Source organism: Dipodomys merriami, unplaced genomic scaffold (assembly GCF_024711535.1).
Source record: "Dipodomys merriami isolate MVZ:Mamm:240054 unplaced genomic scaffold, mDipMer1.0.p SCAF_3, whole genome shotgun sequence".
NCBI lineage: Eukaryota > Metazoa > Chordata > Mammalia > Rodentia > Heteromyidae > Dipodomys > Dipodomys merriami.
Window position 1 is genome coordinate 56,887,115 of NW_027204492.1, and position 19,615 is coordinate 56,906,729.

Here is a 19,615-nt window from a genome sequence, read left to right on the forward strand (position 1 = left end):
CATTTTGGAAGGATAAACAAGTAGAATTGACATTTTCCTAGAAATGCAGCAGATTCTAGTCTTGTATGATGTTTTAAAAAATAAATGGTGAAATTTGCTCATTTGCAATTTATTATGAATTTTCTGATGGGTTATTCCACAGCTTGATTTTAGTGTTGGGAAAGTTTCAGGCAGGCTGCTAGGTTTGAACTGTCATTTGTTCCCTGTTAAGAGCGATATATCATTGACTTTTTAATGGCATGAAGAACAAGTTGGCAGAATGAAGTAAGAAAGCTTACAAGCTAACTAGCTCTGAAGTCAACATAGATGCTATTAGGACTGATGGAAGGTGATGTAAATGGGCAGACTAAAATGAAAATAATAATCCTCCTATATGTAAAGGGGATAAACTAACTTGAGATATTTGTACCATTAGGAAGCAATTTTATAACAATTTGTGTAACAGATTATTATACTGTTTCCCAGGTTCCTTGTTCCAGAGCAGATGTCTTTAATAGCAAACAACTTACTATGGTAGAAAAACGAATGCTCATGAAATTTCTTACATTTTGTATGGAATATGAAGAACATCCTGACAAATATAAAGGTATTGTTTTGCTTTTAGTTATGTTCTCCAGTTTTATGAGCTTTAAATTGATTTATATTGGCTTTTATTTGATTAGCCACTTTTTTTGTCAGTTGAACTCAGGGCCCAAATACTGTCCCTGAGTATAGTATTCTACCACTTTGAGCCACAGCTCCACTTCCAGTTTTCTGGTGAGTGGTTAATTGGAGATAAGAGTCTCACAAACTTTCCTGCATGGAATGGCTTCAAACCATGATCTATAGATCTCAGACTCCTGAGTATCTAGCATGACAAGTATGAGCCACCAGCACCCAGCTAGCCACTTCTTTCTTTAAAATAATATTCTGACTTATCAGTATCTCATAGTTGAAGCCATTAAGAACATATAGCTATTTAAATTTGTTAGACATATATGAAATTAGAAGTTCAATTCCTTGGTCTCACTAGGCATATTTCATAGTACTCAATAGCCATATGTGGCTAGCGGCCGTAGTGCACATACCTTCAGTATCAAACAAATACTGGACTATATTTTAATTTTAATATTTGATTATAGAATATTGTTTTCAACTGGTTTCTGATAGATAATATTCCTCTTTGGTTGTTACATTCTTTTTTCTCACCAATAATAACAAAACCTTTTATAGATTGTCATTTTCAGGACTGATTTTACTTAGAATCTTGAACTATTCATTTTGATTAACCATTAAAAGAAAAATAAGGGTATAGGCTGGGAAGGTCCCTCAGTGGTAGAGCACTTGCCTTGCATGCATGAGGCCCTGGATTTGATTCTCAGCACCATATAAGCAAAAAGAAAAAAGCCAGAAGTGGCACTGTGGCTCAAGTAGTAGAGTGCTAGCCTTGAGCTGAAGAGCTGAGGGACAGTGCCCAGGCCCAGAGTTCAGGCCTCACAACTGGACCCGCCCCCGCCCCCCCCCCCAAAAAAAAAAGAAAAGAAAAGAAAAATAAGGGTAAATGTTGCATAGGGAAAACCAGTGGATTTGGAGAAGACATTTTTTCTAATATTGGATTTGAGCCATGTCATTGTGTGATCTGGTGGCCAAGTTCAGATTTTGTTAAAATTGAATGTACATTTTAACATCAGATCTATGTACTTCAAGTGCATTGAGTTGATGATATTAAGAAAAATAATATCATTATGAAATTTTTTTTGGGGTCCGGTCATGGGGCCTGAACTCCTCGCCTGGGTGCTGTCCCTCAGCTCTTCAGCTCTAGGCTAGCGCTCTACCTCTTGAGCCATAATGCCACTTCTGGCTTTTTTTCTTTTTGCTTATGTAGTGCTGAGGAATCGAACCCAGGACCTCATGAATGCAAGGCAAGTGCGCTCTACCACTGAGCCACCTTCCCAACCCCCATTATGAAAATTTTTGATGGAATAATAAAACTACAATTGTTCTTAAAAATTCACGTCCAAGTTGGCTACGCTTATAATCCTAACTACTCAGGAGGCTGAGATCTTAAGATCACAGTTTGAAGCCAGCCTCGGCAGAAAAGACTGGGAGAATCTTATCTCTAACCACAAAAATTTGGAAGTAGTGCTGTGTTTCAAGTGATAGAACACTAGCCTTGAACACAAAAGCTCAGGGACAGTGGCCAGGCTCAGAGTTCAAGACTCAAGACCAGAAAACCAACAAACAACAAAAAACAGTAACAAAAAAAATTAAGTCCATTGGCTACTGCCAGATTGTTCTCCTCAATGGCTCTATAAACTTGCATCCTTTCAGTAGTTTTTGTAATTTTTATTTAAATAATTTCCATAAAGTTTTGTCTTTTGTCATGGGTTGTATTTGATGCCACTAATTGTCCAGTTTCACTGTTTTCTGTTCTTGATTTAAGGAATTAATTTTTAGGGTGTGTGTGTGTGTGTGTGTGTGTGTGTGTGTGTGTGTGTGTGTGTGTGTGTGTGTGTGTGTGTGTGTGTGTGTGTGTGTGTGTGTGTGTGTGTGTGTGTGTGTGTGTGTGTGTGTGTGTGTGTTTCACTGTTTTCTGTTCTTGATTTAAGGAATTAATTTTTAGGGTGTGTGTGTGTGTGTTTGTGTGTGTGTGTGTGTGTGTGTGTGTGTGTGTGTGTTTGTACTTTGGGACTTGTCTTCTTACATGGTTTGTTTGCTGAAAGCTGACATTCTTTTACTTGAATTATACCTCCAGCCCTGTCTTTTTGGTGGTTAACTGGAGATGTTATCTTTACAGACTTTTATTCCTGGGCTGCCTTTGAATCGAGATCCTCCAGGTCTCAGTCTCCTGAGTAGCTACCATTGTAGGTGTGGTGACAGGCTCCTGTCTGGGTCCCTTATTTTTGATGCATAATAACTAATTTCTCTAGCCTGACTGAAATTAGTTTTATTGCTTTTTTCATCATAGTTCATTGTTCTACTCAGTTCTAGTAAGAAGTGTTTACCAAAAGTTATCTACTACTCTATCATTTTTATCAGCAAGTATTCATTTTACTTTATTTAATATTTCTAAATGTAATCGTCAGCATTGAAATTTAAATGAAATGAGATTTTTTTCTCTGTGTGTGTGTGTGTGTGTGTGTTAGAGAGAGACATACAGAGAGAGAGAGAGAGAGAGAGAGAGAGAGAGAGAGAGAGAGAGAGAGAGAGAGAGACATGGGGCTTGAACTAAACCCTGAGCACTGTCCCTGAGATTTTTTGCTCAAGGTTGATGTTTTACCACTTGAGCACAGCTCCACTCCTGGCTTTTCGGTGATTTAAGATAAGGATCTTACAGATTTTTCTGCTTGGTCTAGCTTCAAACCACAATCCTCAGATCTCAGCCACCTGAGTAGCTCCTACTATGGGCCAGAGCCACTTGCACCTGGCTGATTTTCTTTCTTTTTTAAATCCATAAAATAATAAAGATTCATTATTTAAGGCTTAAAAACTGTATTGTCAATGCAATAAGTATAGTGAAATTCTTTTTTTTTTTTTATATAATTGGTTGTGGGGCTTGAACTTTGGGCCTTGACGTTGTCCTTGAGCTCTTTAGCTCAAGGCTAGCACTCTACCACATGAGCTACAGCGCCACTTCTGGATTTCTTGTGGTTCATTGGAGATAAGAGTATCACAGATTTTCCTGCCGGGGTTGGCTTCAAATCATGATCCTCAGATCTCAACCTCCTGAGTAGCTAGGATTATAGGCATGACCCACCAGCACCCAGCTAAAATTCTTTTCTTTTCCCCGTTGAGATCAATAGTCACTGTGGAAATTATAATAATAATATCAATCACAATCCTTTGTGAAGTCTTAAACAGACTTGATCATTTTCATGTGGTGGGATCTTAAATAAAAGCCTACTTCTCATTTTAATTAATAATTTTCCTATTTTATAGGCTATGAGGAGATTACATTTTCTCAATATTTAAAAACTCAAAAATTAACACCCAACCTGCAATATTTTGTTCTGCATTCAATTGCAATGTCATCAGAGTCAAGCAGCAGCACCACTGATGGTCTCAAAGCTACCAAGAACTTTCTTCACTGTCTTGGGCGATATGGCAACACTCCATTTTTGTTTCCCTTATATGGCCAGGGGGAACTTCCTCAATGTTTCTGTAGGTAAGTTTCATATAGATTTTCTGGTCCTTTCTAAAGGAGATACCTAAGTAAAACATGACAATTAGAACAAAAATGAGATATATTTACGGTTTAATATATGGAAACGCACTTCGTTCTATTTTTTAAAAAGAATAAGCTACTTGCCTGCTTAGTTATTCATATAAATGATGTATTCTATTTGGCCTATTTGGCTTTGTGACAAATATAACAATTTCCAGAGCTCCACAAATCTGTCAGCATTTAAAAAATCCATGTCAGTACACTCACATGGAATATCATTGCATTATATTTTTATCCTGGTTCCTTGATTACCTATGCGATTGCACCTCTGTTTCTTAATCATGCGTTTGACAAAGATACCTTAAGTTGACTTTTGCATTCAATATTATGTTTCAAAGCATCATCCTTACATATTATCATAATTTTAATTTATAAGAGTCTGGGAAGATGACAGTGGTAAAGTGCTTGCCTTGCATACATGAAGCCCTGGGTTTGATTCCTCAGCACCATATAGGCAGAAAAAGCCAGAAGTGCCACTGTGGCTCAAGTGGTAGAGCGCTAGCCTTGAGCTGAAGAGCTGAGGGACAGAGCCCAGGCCCAGAGTTCAGGCCCCACGACTGACAAAAAAAATTAATTTATAGATAATATTCCACTGTGAATATACCACAATCTGTTTTTCCAGTTTTCTCTTGATTGACACACATAGATTTAGTTTTTCATTCTTATCATCGATGTGTGTGTTATGTGTATGTATATACATATTTCAGGATATATATGTTCAAAAATTCCTTTGTGACACTTACCTAAGGGTGAGATTTCTGTGTCATAACATATTTGAATTTTGACATTTTATGCCACAGTGGCTGGTTATTTTTCTAGAAGGTGGTACCAGTCGCTTCCTATTAGCAGTGTATAAACATTTTTATAGTTGTGTGTTTGCCACCAGAGAAAATGTTTTTGTCCAATTAATTCATATAAAATTATCATGAGTTGTGTTTTTATCTTAAATACCTTATTACCTATGAGACTAATCCTCTTATGTTTCTGAACTACTCATGGTTTCTCTTCTGAGAAAGACTTGTAATATTTTCCTATTCGTCTTTTGGGTTGTTGTCTTCCTAGTAAATTGTAGGAGTTTTTAAGTATATTCTTTTTTTTTTTTTTTTGTCGGTCGTGGGGCTTGAACTCTGGGCCTGAGCTCTGTCCCTCAGCTCTTCAGCTCAAGGCGAGCGCTCTACCACTTGAGCTACAGTGCCACTTCCGGTTTTCTGGTGGTTTATTGGAGATAGGAGTCTCACGGTCTTTCCTGCCCGGGCTGGTTTGAACCGCGATCCTCAGATCTCAGCCTCCTGAGTAGCTAGGATTACAGGTGTGAGCCACCAGCGCCCGGCTTAAGTATATTCTTAATGCTGATCTTTTTTCAGTTATTTCGGCTTCATGCATATTGTCTTATTGTATTTCTGATACATGGGCTTCACTAAGATGAATATAGATAAATATAGGAACCTTATCTTTCATACTTATTTTTGGAGGTAGTATTATATAGTAGTTAAAAATATAGTCCATGGAGACCAGGTGCCAGTGGCTCAACCCTGTGATCTTGGCTATTCAAGAGGCTGAGATCTGAAGGATTGTGGCTTGAAGCAAAACAATCAGCAAAACAAGCCAGCTAGAGTGGTAGAAGAGGCTCATGTGGTAAAGTACTAGTTGTGCAAGCAAGCAAGAAACCTTGAATTAAACCCTTCATACTGGTAACAATAACAAACAACAACAACAAAAAAACCCAACCAGAAAATCCCCACAGACTGTGGAGATAGATGGCTTGATTTTATCTGTATTAGCCAGGTAGCCTGGGGCAAATTTTATAACCTATTATATTTTCAAAGAGTCAGCTTTAGAATTTTTAAAATTTATTTTGGCTCTGTTAAACCTTTTTTTCATAGCTATTAACTTCTGCTCATTTTACTCTCCTGTATTTTACTGTTTTGGGGATTTTATTCAGCTTATCCCTTCCCACCCTTGCCCTTACCCATTTTTCGACCTAAACTCCAGTTAAATAAGTTGACCCTTGAATAACATGGTGGTTATGGGTCCTGAACCACTTTACTGTCAATTCTTCTAACTCCCCATAACTGAACTATTAATAGCGTGAAGCTGACTGAAATCTTACCAATAATATAAAAATGATTAACACATATATAATGTAAAAACTATTTGGGAACTAAAAGATCACCTTTTTACTGTGATAACACAATTTTCTGGGGAGAATAACTGCTCATCTGGAGATGATTAGTGTTTGAAGTGGATACTTGCAATTCTTGAGTTGAGCAGAGTAGAACAGGAAGTAGCTATGAAAACATTAGTACTGTATTACTACAGTATGTTTAATGAATACATTTATTTCAGGATATATTTGTTTACATCTCACTCTACTAAATAGTGCCAAACACACTTTGCATGTGTGGGTGAAGGTTTTTTCCCTCTACATTTTTAAATTCCTTTCTTTCTTTTTCTTTACCCTGGGAAACTTCATCTCTGCTCTTCTTTTTTATTGCATTTTTTTTGTTATTGTAAAAGTGATGTTCAAAGAGGTTATAGTTACATAAGTCAGGTAAATAGCACATTTCTTTTTGGACAATCTCATCCCTTCCTCTCTCCCATTTTTTTCCTCTGGTCCCCACCCACAAGTTTTCTTTTTTTTTGTTTGAATTCTGGGCTTGGGAACTGTCCCTGAGCTTTTCAGCTCAAGGCAAGCGCTCTACCACTTGAGTCACATTGCCACTTCCGGTTTTCTCCCACCCACTAGTTTTATAGCTCATTTTCAGCATAGTGTCTAGTGAGCATCACTGCTGCATTTGTTCCCACTTTGTTCCTTCATTCTTGTGCTCCCCTTACCCTCCCAAAGACAGATAAACAAACAAGACAAATGAAAATAAAAATTGAAAATGGCAACAAAGGAAAAAAAAACCTCGTTTCTACTTCCTGGAGTTCATTTGAGTAAATATTGTTTATATGGTCAAATGCACATGGCTCTTGCTCCTTTTCATTCCTCTCCTAAGAATATTCTCCTTTGATCTCACTGTGTGAATGCTTAGACACCTGTATAATTTATCATGTCCCAATATATTTTTTAAACCATCCAGTGTGTTTACTTGTAGATTTATAGATACAATTTTGATATCACAAATGAAGGAAAACATGCAACCTATCTTTCTTTCAGTTTGGCTTATTTCACTTAATATAATTTTATCCCATCTTTCCATTTCCTTATAAATGGTACAATATCCTTCTTTTTGATGGAGGAGTAGAATTCTATTCCTCTACATTTTTATTAGTATTAATCACATGTCCAAGAGAGTTTCATTTTGACGTATCCATGTATGTATACAATGTATCTTGATCAGGTTTACCCCCTCTATCACTCTCCTTCATTTCTCTCCCCTCTTCTAATCAGTCTCAACAAGCTTCAATATTCCATTTTTACACAGGTAAGTAAAGTATTTTGACCATATTCACTCTCTTTCACTTTCTCCATTAGAACTTCCTCTTCCCAATAACCCCACTTTTTTTAGTGTTTGTTAATTATTCAAAGGAGATTTACTGTGCTATTTCTCACATGTATATATAATATTTGTATTGAGCTTCTCCATTTCTCTCACTTTCCCCATCCCCCTACTTTCAATTATTCAGTAGCTTTCAATGAGTGTTGATCAATTTTAATATGTAACATTATAGATTTTTTTTAACTTAGCATAGAGATTTGAGATAGTAAGTGAAAAAGACACATTTTTATGTTCTTGACAATATTTAACTTTTTCTCAATTTCTTCAATATTTTTAAGCTGTGTAGTTTTTCAGTTTTTCAAAATGTCATAATTCTCCAAAACATATGGATCATGTATTTGAAGTTCATTTTTCCTTTTCTTGTCTTCTTTTTTTTAAATTTTTGGTGTGTGTGTGTGTGAGTGTGTTTGTGTGTGAGTGTGTGTGTGTGTGTGTGTGTGTGTGTGTGTGTGTGTGTGTGTGTGTGTGTGTGTTCAGGTCCTTGGGCTTAAATTCAGAGCTTGGTCATTGTTTCTCAGCCGTTTTGCTCAAGGTACTATACCACTTCAGCCAAACCTCCACTTCTGACTTTTTGCTGGTTAATTAGAGATGAGAGTCTCATACTTTCTTGCCCAAATTGCCTTTGAACTGTGATCCTCAGATATCAGCCTCCTGAGTAGCTAGGATTATAGGCATGAGCCACCAGTGCCCAGGTAATCTTTTCATTTTCTAATTTAATGAGGATTATAAAGTTTATACTATTCTTCTACATCTTAATGTATAATTTTCATTTATTCTAAGCATTTTAATTTCTATTATAATTTTTTCACAGATCCATGAGTTATTATAAGATATTTGAGAATAGCTAACTTGATTGATTCTTCTTTATCTTAATTGCATTATTGGTGGAACATATGATTTTATGGTATTCTTTTTTATTTTTTTTTTGATACTGGGGTTTGAACTCAGGGTTTGTGCTTGCTAGATAGTTGATTTGTGGTACTAATTCCTTTTTTTTTAATTTAATTTAATTTTATTTGTGAACATACTGTACAGAGTGGTTACAATTACATGGGCAGGATAATGCGTACATTTCTTACCAAGCATTGCAGCCTCCTCCTTTGGTTTACCCTTCACATCCCTTTCCAGCCTCCCCCCTCCCCCCCAATCCCAATTGTGGTACTAATTCTTTGCACTTCATTGATATTTATTTTGTAGTCTAGTATGTCATTTATTTTACTCTTTTCCATATATGCTTGAGAATTTTTTTGTTTTAGTTTTTGTTTTTGGTGCTAGTTCTGGGACTTGAATTCAACGTTTGGGCACTGTCCCTGAACTTCTTTGGCTAAAGGTTAGATCTATACCACTTTGATCTACCATTCCAGTTGCAGCCTTTTTGTTAGTTTAATGGAGATAAGTCTCACAGACTTTCCTGCTTGGGCTGGCTTTGAACCATAATCTCAGATCTCAGTCTCCTGAGTAGTTAGGTTTACAGGTATGAGCCACCAGTGTGTAGCTGCTTGAAAATATTTATATGAAGTTGCTTGGTACTGGGTTCTCTAAAGGTTTTTCTTGGGGCCCAATGTGGAAACTTCAGGGAGTGCCTGGCAGGGAGAGTAAAGAAGCTTGAATACTACCAAAATAATCTAATCGCAATTGTGAAAATGGAAAATAAAACCTGTTGGGTTCTTAGAGGGAAGGGAGCAGGGAGTGTGATAGAGGAGGTAAAATTGAGTTAAAATACAGCCTAACCCCTCCTCATATATAAGCCAGTAAAAATCTTTGTTTTACTTCTGTTTCTCTTGGTCTATTAATAATAGAGAAATGTGTGTTTTGAAATCTCCCATTATGATCTTGAATATGTCAATTTCTTTCTATAATACTATTAACTTTCCATTTATTGGGAGGTAATTAAGTTAATAGGAATTTCCTATTTTTTAATTTTCCTGATTAAATGTTATACATTATCTGCTAAATTTCTCCATCTGTAATGATGTCTTTTTTCCCTTAAATTCTTCTTTGTCTACTTTTCAGGTAGTTCTTACTACTTTTTAAAAATTTACCTGTTATGTCTTTCTGAATCCTCTTAATTTTCAGCTTTTTTGTTTAGTGCTCTGATTAATATAGACTTGCATGTTTTTAATCTGATTTGACAGTGTATTTTTGCTGAATTTTGTTAACAGGGGGCTGGCTGCTCCTTTCCTATAGTTGCATGTACCAGAAAATGTTTTGTTTTGTTTTTTGCCTTCTTTGACTTGACTGAAATGTAATCAAGTAAACAGTTCCTGGTTGACAGTTCTTGTCAGTATTGTAAAATTGTATTATTTATGTTTCATTTTTGCTATTGAAATTTTGATATCAACCTGATTTTTTCGTTTCTTTGTAGGGGTTATCTTTACACTCAAGCTATTTCTAAGACAGCTTGTATTTTACCTTTTTACCTTGCTGAATATTAAAGCGTTGCTTTCTGTATATTTAGCTTAGTGTGTATTGAACATATGATGTTAATAATGTATCTTTTTTTGCCAGTCCTGGGAGCTGACTCTGAGCTTCTTTTTCCTCAAGGCTAGCATTCTACCACTTGAGCCACAGTACAACTTCCAGCTTTTGCTGTTTATGTGGTACTGAGGAATCAAATCCAGAGCTTCCTGCATGCTAGCCAATCACTACCACTAAGCCACATTCCCAGTGTATCCATTTTGACCCATAGGTCCATATAACTCAACCAAATACATTATGTGTCCTCTGTGAATTTATGTTACTTAATATTTTAGAAAATTGCCGACCAATACCTTTACAGATACTCATTTTCTTCATTATTTCCTTTCTCAATATTTGGACTATAAATAGGCTTTGAACTTTAGAAATCACTTTTCCTTGCATATTAATAGTACATTCACATTTTTTGCATGTTTTGTACTTTTGATTGTATTCTGGGTTTTCATTAATATTGGTATTCATGACTGTATATTAATTCTCTTATCAGTGGTTAATCTGTAGTTTAACACATTCAGTTTTATTTCAATATTTTTATATTTCAATTTCAAGAACTCCAAAAGTTCCTTGCTTTGTTTTTGTACTCGACTTGAACGCTATCATTTTTTTTTGTGCTACTGAGATTTTGAATTTAAGGTATTGTGAGTACTAAGCAAGAATTTTCCCACTTGAGGCATTTCACCGGTCCCTTTTTTAAATTGGATATTATCTGAGATACAGGTTTGCTTTATTCCCAGACCTGCCTGGATTCTGATCCTCCCATTTGTTACAATGGTGATAGGTACATGCTACTGCAGGCAGCCATTTTGCTTACCATATAGCTTGGAATGACAAGCATGCCTTATCACATTCTGCAGCTGGTTGAGGTGGAATCTTGAGAATTTTTATGCCTGGTTAGCCTTAACTGTGATCCTGCAATCTCTGCCTCCCAAGTAGCTAGAATTACAAGCTTGCACTCTTTATCATTTTTTTTATTGTGAAAATACTGTACATAGGGGTTACAATTACATGGGCTAGGTAATGAGTACATTTCTTATCAAGCATTGTTGCCTCCTCCTTTGTTTCCCCTCCCCTTCCGCTCCCATCTTCCCCTTCCCCACCCTTGTTTCTGTTTTTGTTTTTGTTTTTGTTTTGCCAGTATTCAGGCTTGAACTCAGGACCTGCTCATTATCCCTGAGCTTTTTGGCTCAAAGCTATTCCTGTACCACTTAAATCTCAGCTCCACTTCCTGCCTTTTTGGTAGTTAATTGGAGATAAGAATCTCACAATTTCCTGCCCAGGCTAGCTTTGAATCACAATCCTCAGATCTCGGCCCCCTGAATAGCATTATGGGCTCAAGCCACTGGAGCCTTACCATTTTTGAGCATTTGACATGTATTTTCAATTCCTATTTCTTTAAACATGTGGCATATAGCTATTTTACACTTTTTCTTTTCTTTTATTCTCATTTTATTGTCAAGGTGATGTACAGAGGGGTTATAGATACATAAGTTAGTAGTGAGTACATTTCTTGTCTAACTTGTTACCCCTTTCCTTATTTTTCTCCCTTTTTCCCTACCCCCTGTTTCTGTTAACTGTTAATATTGGTGATCTAATATTTCCAGGTGCTATTTCTCCTTATTCATCTGAATGACTTATTTCCTTGTGCAATGTTTTTCTTTAGGCATATATATCTTATTGGCTTTAATCTAGGGATGCAGAGTACTTTCCTAAATTGTGTTTCTTTTACACACAAAGCACTACAAACTTGAAAACATTATAGTTCTTTTCAAGGCATTTATACTTAATAGTAGGGTTCCAGATCCCTCTTGCATGGAGATCCTGATATAATACTTTTTCAAAATTAATTTATTTTTTTCCTGCACTGCCCATGGCTCAAAGGTTTAATTTCTGCTGTAGGTTTACTGAATGCTTGGAGACATTTGGGAGATAGGGTGTTTACCATGGACATTAGTTTGCTTTCAATCTCATCAGTGCAGTAAGAATTATGTTTCATGCAAAATATTATTTTCTAGTATTAACAGGAAGTGCTGTCATCATATGCAGTTCAGTATCCCACTGGAAGTAGATATTTTCAAATACCAATCTCCTAAATATATGATTGTATGAATGAATGTGAGAATGCCATTAATTTGAAGGTAACATTATATTTTTGTGTATTGGTGCTAAGGCTTGAACTCAGGGCCTGGGCTTGTCTCTGAGCTCCTTTTACTCACATCTAGTGCTCTCACACCACCCTTCTTCTGGCTTTTTGAGGTAGTTTATTGGAGGTGTTATCTTACAACTTTCTTGCCCAGGCTGGCTTTGACTTATCATCCTCAGATCTCAGCTAACCACATTGCTAGGATTACAGGCATGAACCACTAGTGCCCAGCTTAATTTATTTTTTAAATTAGCATCAATTAATTGTACAGGGAGTTTTAACTTTGACATGTTCCACATATGCGTACAAAGTGCCTTCATCAGATTTACCCCTTTCATATCACTTATTTTAGAATATGATAGACTTCTATACTTCCACTAACCATATAGGTCAAAATAAGAATGAATAAGGAATACCATGTTCTCCAGGACCAGTGCTCCTTCTATCAATTGAAATTAAGAAGGGAGTTTATGGATTTATCTTTTTTTTGTCAGTTGTGGGGCTGGAACTCGGGGTCTGGGTGCTGTCCCTGAACTCTTTTGTTCAAGCCACTTTGATCCACAGCTCCACTTCCAGTTTTCTGGTGGTCATTTGGAGATCAGAGTCTCCTGGGCTTTGCTGCCTGGCTGGCTTTGAACTGTGTCCTCATATCTCAGCCACCTGAGAGGCTAGGATTACAGGCATGAGCCATCAGCTCCTGGGTTTAAACCATTTTTCCCTTTTCTTGTATCACTGTCTGCTTCAAAGAGACCACACTGTTTTCTCATAATGCCACATGCTATTCACTCCTCACAAAGGTAAGTTAGCAGACAAGGACAGAATGGACAGATCCCTTGGAAGTTACCTGTCTAATTGGCCTCCTTACTAACATTTTATATGGAAAGCAGGTTGTATATCTCTAATATCCATAATTTTCCAAACTCTGAGACCTTTTGATTCTATACATAATGGTACAAATGGAAAATTTCACGCTTAATCTACCTCTTATTACATGTCACAGTCAACACAATAGTGTACTAAAAATATTGTAGGAAATTATCCTGAACATTTTTTTTTTTGCTCAAGGCTAAGGCTCTACCACTTGAACCATACCTCTTCTAGCTTTTTTGTGTGCATGATTAATTGGAGATAAGAGTCTCATGAAATTTCCTGCCCAGGTTGACTTTGAACCATGAGCCTCAGATGTCAGCTTCCTGAGTAACTAGGATTATAGGGGTGAGCCAACGGCACTAGCCTATATTTATTCTTAATCATATATATTCTAAATTTATATTTGAGCCTCTTTCCTCTCTCTCTCCCTCCCTTCCTCTCTTTTCTTTGTGTTTGATCTGTGGCTTGAAATCGGGGCCTAGGTACTGTCGCTATGCTCTTTTGCTCAAGGCTTGTGCTCTACCACTTAAGCCACAGCTCTGCTACTGGTATTTTGGTGGTTAATTGGAGATTAGAGTCTCACAGACTTTCCTGCCCAGGCTGGCTTCAAACTGAGATCCTCAGATCTCAGCCTTCTGATAGCTATGGTTATAGCCCTGAGCCATTAGTGCCCAGCCCTTTTTCTATTTTTAAGGAAAATTCATTTGAGGTTTTTTTGTGTGTATCATCTAGTATAAACTTGCAGATTGAATCCTTTATGGATTCCATATATGCTAGACAAAAAAGACATTTTCCCAAAGACAGTTTTAACTTTAACAAGGCTGAGATTTTGTCAGAACTTTCCTTTTTATCATATACAGAAGATTGTCAGTATTTCTCAGTTTTGTGAATATTATCTCAATTTTTGAGTTTGATATAAAAATTGTACATCATCCTGTCCTTTTTGAAGTTAATGATGTGATTAAATGTACATATAGTAAAAACAGAAAAGACTGTATCTGTTATGTTTGAAATAATATGTTAAACTGTTAAGTGGTTGTTTTGTCATTAAGATGACTCCTATATTTTATAAACATGAAAGTATGTGTGAGTTATAATCAAAATGTATTTACATGGAGTAGGAGTTTTAACCTCTAATTATATAATCAATCCCATATATAATGCTTTATAATTTCATATATTGTTCTGTTTATATCCTAAATTAGTAACTCTACCATCATCTATACATCATCGCTTACAATTTTTATCACCAGGTCATCCGAATAAGGTGTCACCTGTTCTGTGATTTCTAACCACTATTCTGTGTTCTAATATAAGCCTCATAGGCGTTTCTCAAAGCCAGTTACACAGTGTTCTCATCAAGGCTACTGTTATAAATGACATGCATGCATATTTATGTGAAGGATTCAAAGACATTTGTAAGTCATATCCTTGCATTCTAAGTGAATTCTCTGTAAGCAGTATAACATGTTAACTACTAGAGATAACTTTAAAGAATAAACATATTTTGAGGTTTTTTTTTAAAAATCATTTTAAATAGGTAGATTTTTTTGCAAAGAAAATAGTGCTTTATTTATTGTGGTACCTAGTCCACATCAATATGTCAGGGTATATAATTGGGACCATATTGAAAGAAAAGGCATTGAAACCAATATATTTTTCTAGTCTAGCTAGCCTTAGAATTTCCTTTACTATATATTAGTTACTTAATATTTTTTCTGGCATACAGGATAGGGTATGTATGAAATCTATAGATTTTTAAACTCTCACAATATATCTTCCAAACAGAAGTCCCTTTTAAGCCCTAATGGGACTAATTTATTTGTTATCTGTATGGTGGGTAACATAGTAAGCTTCAGAAATACCTTCTAGTTCAGAATAGGTTTTTTATACTGTGTCATGTTTTCATAACCTAAGAAATGGAGCAGTACCAGTGGGAGCAAACAAACTTTACATGTTTTTTTATAAGTAGACCTGGTAGACCTGGACTGCCCAGAGAGTTTTACATTTATAAAATAAAAACTAAAAAAAAAAAATAAGGCCTTAACTGTTGGGTTACTAGGTAGTCTTTTATTCTTTGGTGGCCTAGATTTGATGTTCTATTTTTATGCTTTATGTGATAGAACTTGTAAAAGATGAAGGATAAAAAAATTTCAATATCAGAATATGTTATACATGAATAAATCAATGATTTCCACTAAACACTTAAATAGTTACAGTATTACCTAAAGAAAATTTCCTACTTTTTCAGGAATTTATAGAACATAAAAACTTTCAAAAAAAGAGACAATGTGAAGATCCAAAGTCCACAAGATATAAATGGATATTTGCATATCTAAAAATCTTGCTTAAGATTGTAAGAGAACTATGGGTAGGAATCCACTTGATGCATTCAGTTAGTGATGAGAGAATTATGCCCAAAAATGAGATTTATAGTTGCTACTGTGATTTTGTCATAATCATGAGATTTTCTAAAAATATAGGGTCTAAGAAGTTTTATATTTTTCTCTACTTTTCCTCTGATTTTAAAATTGCTATCTTTAATTCGAAGTCCCAGATCAGAAGATCAATACATCTGGGGTTTTTTGTTTTTGTTTTTTTTGTCGGTAATGGGGCCTGAACTCTGGGCCTGGACACTGGCCCTCAGCTCTTCAGCTCAAGGCTAGCATTCTACCAAATTGAGCTACATCACCACTTCCAGCTTTTTCTGCTTGTATGGTGCTGAGGAATCAAACACAGGGCAAGTACTCTACCACTGAGCTACCTTCCCAGCCCCAATACATCTTAATGACTGTTATATAGTTCCTTTCAGGGAAATCATATGGAAACATCTTTCAAAACAAGCAATCTAATTATTTTCTTCTGTAACAATCATTTTTATACCTATAACCTGAATTTACAAATTCAAGTTTTCTGAGCCCAGTTCAGTTTAATAGTTTTATATTATTGATTATAAAATATAATCATTGATAAATACTTCAAGATTAGGAGATTATACAGAAATGCCTCATTGCAAAGACTATGTTAGTCATTCACTAAGTATTTGATAACCAAATGAATAAATAGAGGTTGATTATGTATAACTGTGGAAATTGTGAAAGAAGTGACAGAGCAGCATTAATCAAGCTTTTTTGAGTATCAGAAATTAACACAAAATTGCTAGACTACATCTCCAGAATTTCAGACTTGTAGATTTGTAGTAGGAGATGAAAAAAAATGTCTTCCTAAATTTTATTGTACTATCTTTAAATAGTTGTACAAAGGAGTTGCTATTTGAAAAAACAATTTTATGAATGCAATGCATCTGGATCACTGTTTAACCAGTTCCAAGATGTTGCTGGTACTACTTCTCTAAAGAACACTGGTAAAGAGGAATTGCTCTCTATGTTCAATTCCAGTTAGCAAGGGAAAGCATTTAATTAAGATGACCAAAAACTTTTGAAGATTCTTCTGTGTCATGTGTTATATATTTGAACAAATTTCCAATTTATTTAATGCAGTAGCTATGTTTTCAAGCACTTGTTCTCTGGCTAGTACTTTTCTACATATAGTGGAATATATGCCAAAGTATCTAACATAGACTTTGATAATTGTGTCAGGCAGTTGTCTAGTTTTGTTGATAGAAAAAAATAATATAAGCGGGTTCTAGTGGCTTACACTTGTAATCATGTCCTACTACCCAGGAGGCTGAGATCTGAGGATCACAGGTCAAAGCCAGACTGGAAAGAAAGTCCATGAAACGTTTACCTCCAGTCAGCCACCAAAAGCTGGAAGTGGAGCTGTGGCTCTAATTGTAGAATGATAGCCTTGAGCAAAAATGTTCAGGGATAGCACTCAGGCTCTGAGTTCAAGCCCTAGGACCAACACAACAGAAAATGAAAACATGGAAAAATAAAAGGGAAGAGAAGAAAATGTGTACTCATGGACCAATTGAGAATAAGAAATTGTTTCATTGTATTCCAAAATGTACAATATAGCTAGGAATGTCATCAAGTCTCACCAATGCCTTCTAGGAGACTGAGCAGATACGTCATGAAGCTAAGTTAAAAAACATAAGCTGCCTACACTTTGATGATGTAGGAATCCCAGAATGCCACTAACCCTCCTATTTTCAGAAATGACCAAAAAAGGTTGGGTTCAACTTTCAGGCAAGAGCAATCTATAATCTGCCCCTAACCTATCATTTAGTGTAGTACATTATGTGAGATATATAATTGTTCTAGAAATGCTTGGTTTAAGTCAGTTTTGTGATCTTAGTACTACTAAATTTTTGCAGGGCATTTTTTTTTGTTTATGGGGTTTGAACTTGGGGCCTAGGTGCTGTCCCTGTTCTCTTTTGCTCAAGGCCAGTACTCTACCACTTTGAGCCACAGTGCCACTTCCAGTTTTCTGGTGATTAATTGGAGATAAAAGTCTCACAGACTTTCTTGCTCAAGCTAGCTTTGAATCATGATCCTCAGATCTCAGTCTCCTGAGTAGTTAGGATTATAGGCATGAGCATCAGCACCCCACTGACAATTTTATGTGTGTGTGTGTGGTTTGGAGAAGGCCTCTCCTTTGCATGGTAGGTTGTATAACAGTATCACTGGCCTCTATCCATCTACCTACTAGGATGCCATTACCTTTACCCATCCACTGTGATAGACAAGAAAATGTCTTGAGACATTGTTATATATCTTGTTGAGACAAGTCTATCCCTGTTTGAAAGGTACTGATTTAGTTCAACTGAGGATGTAGCTGAATTGGTGTCCTCTACAGAATAATCTGCCTAACACACATGTTTTTCCTTTCTAGCAATAATACCCAAACAAAATCCATGTTGAGAATCATTGAGAATAAAAGTTCCTTGAAGACTTTTCTTTAATATTTTTACTGAAGTTTTGATTCTATAATACAGAGCAATGTAAATTTACTTCAAGGAGTGGAAAGATCTAAAATATCTTAGCCTTTGTATCAGATAATTTATGAAAGTCATTAAGCAAACTGACATATAGGAGATGTTAAGTAGGTATTAAAAACAAATTATTGGGTGCTTTATAATCTTAATATTTAGGGGAGAAATGAAAATGCTGAGGGGCAAAAAGGATACTTTCCATAATTTTATGAAAACAATATAATCACCATTCTCTATACTTAAATTCTAGTTTAACTTAAACTAGTTGCATATGTTCCCACCTTTTACTTGCTCATACAGAAGTCATTTATGTGTAAATGTGCATACTTAACATTTTTAAAAGGCCAAATAGTATAATATGTGGATATAGATAGATACACCATAATATATATGATAATATAGTGAGATAATATAGCTGTGTTCCTAGGTTGCTGTTAACATTTTAAAATTAAAATAGTTGTCATTATAGAAGAAATATATTTTCATATACAGAAAGTTTAAAAAAAATAGTAGAAGTGTTAAGTTACTGTTACTATAAGAATTAGAGGGAGGGCTGGGAAGGTGGCTCAGTGGTAGAGCGCTTGCCTTGCATGTGTGAGACCCTGGGTTCGATTCCTCAAGCATCACATAAGCAGAAAAAAAAAAAAAACAGAAGTGGCACTGTGTCTCAAGTGGTAGAGTGCTAGCCTTGAGGTGAAGAGCTGAGGGACAGCGCCCAGACCCAGAGTTCAGGCCCACGACCGGACTCCCCCCAAAAAAGAAAAAGAATTAGAGGGCCAGGGATGCAGCACAGTAATAGCATGTTGCTTAATATATGTGAGGCCTTAGAATCAATTGTCTTCACTGCAAAAAAAGAAAATGATTAAATTCTCTTACCTAGTAACCAAATGTACTGAACATTTTAATACATGTTTTTCCTATTTTACCAGTTCACAAATTAATAAAACATAGAATTGTAATCTACAATTTAAATTCTACAATTTAATTACAATCCCATTTTTAAAATTTGGGCAGTCTGAATTACAACATAAGCAAACTTATAATCACACACATACATACACACACACACACACACACACACACACACACACACACACACACACACACACACACACACACACACACACAAACAGCAGTATAAGTTTGAATAGAGTAAGAATTCATCAGATTTATGAGTTTTTAACTTGGCATCCAGTGTCTATAATCAGTCACTTGGAATTCAGCAATTTGGGGGTAAATGCCCTGAAATTGCATGCCTGATTTTGTGTGAATAATGTGCATAGCTGCATTTTTCTGGTAACGGGGTTCATCTTTTCTGGCAGCATCTCAAAAGACTCTATGACCCTGCTTTTCTCACAAAAAATAGGAACCACTAAGATGAACTATCCTAATTGAGAACTGTCCTAATTCAATTAGAAGAGCAATGGGGAGTAGATTAACAAAAAACTAATATCTCCGAAGTTGAGGACTGCTATTGACTAGAAGTTATATAAACTCTAGAATTCTGAGAGTTGCACAGCAACCTT

At 35.8% G+C, this 19,615-nt stretch overlaps 1 protein-coding gene across 1 annotated transcript in view; it reads left to right on the top strand.

Moving 5' to 3' along the window:
* Nucleotides 1–19,615, top strand: part of Chm (CHM Rab escort protein) — a 190,803-nt gene that overhangs the window by 85,776 nt on the left and 85,412 nt on the right. The window contains exons 7-8 of the mRNA XM_070040109.1: nt 466–586; nt 3,919–4,144. Coding sequence (XP_069896210.1) covers nt 466–586; nt 3,919–4,144 — 347 coding nt within the window. The remainder of the gene's footprint in view (nt 1–465; nt 587–3,918; nt 4,145–19,615) is intronic.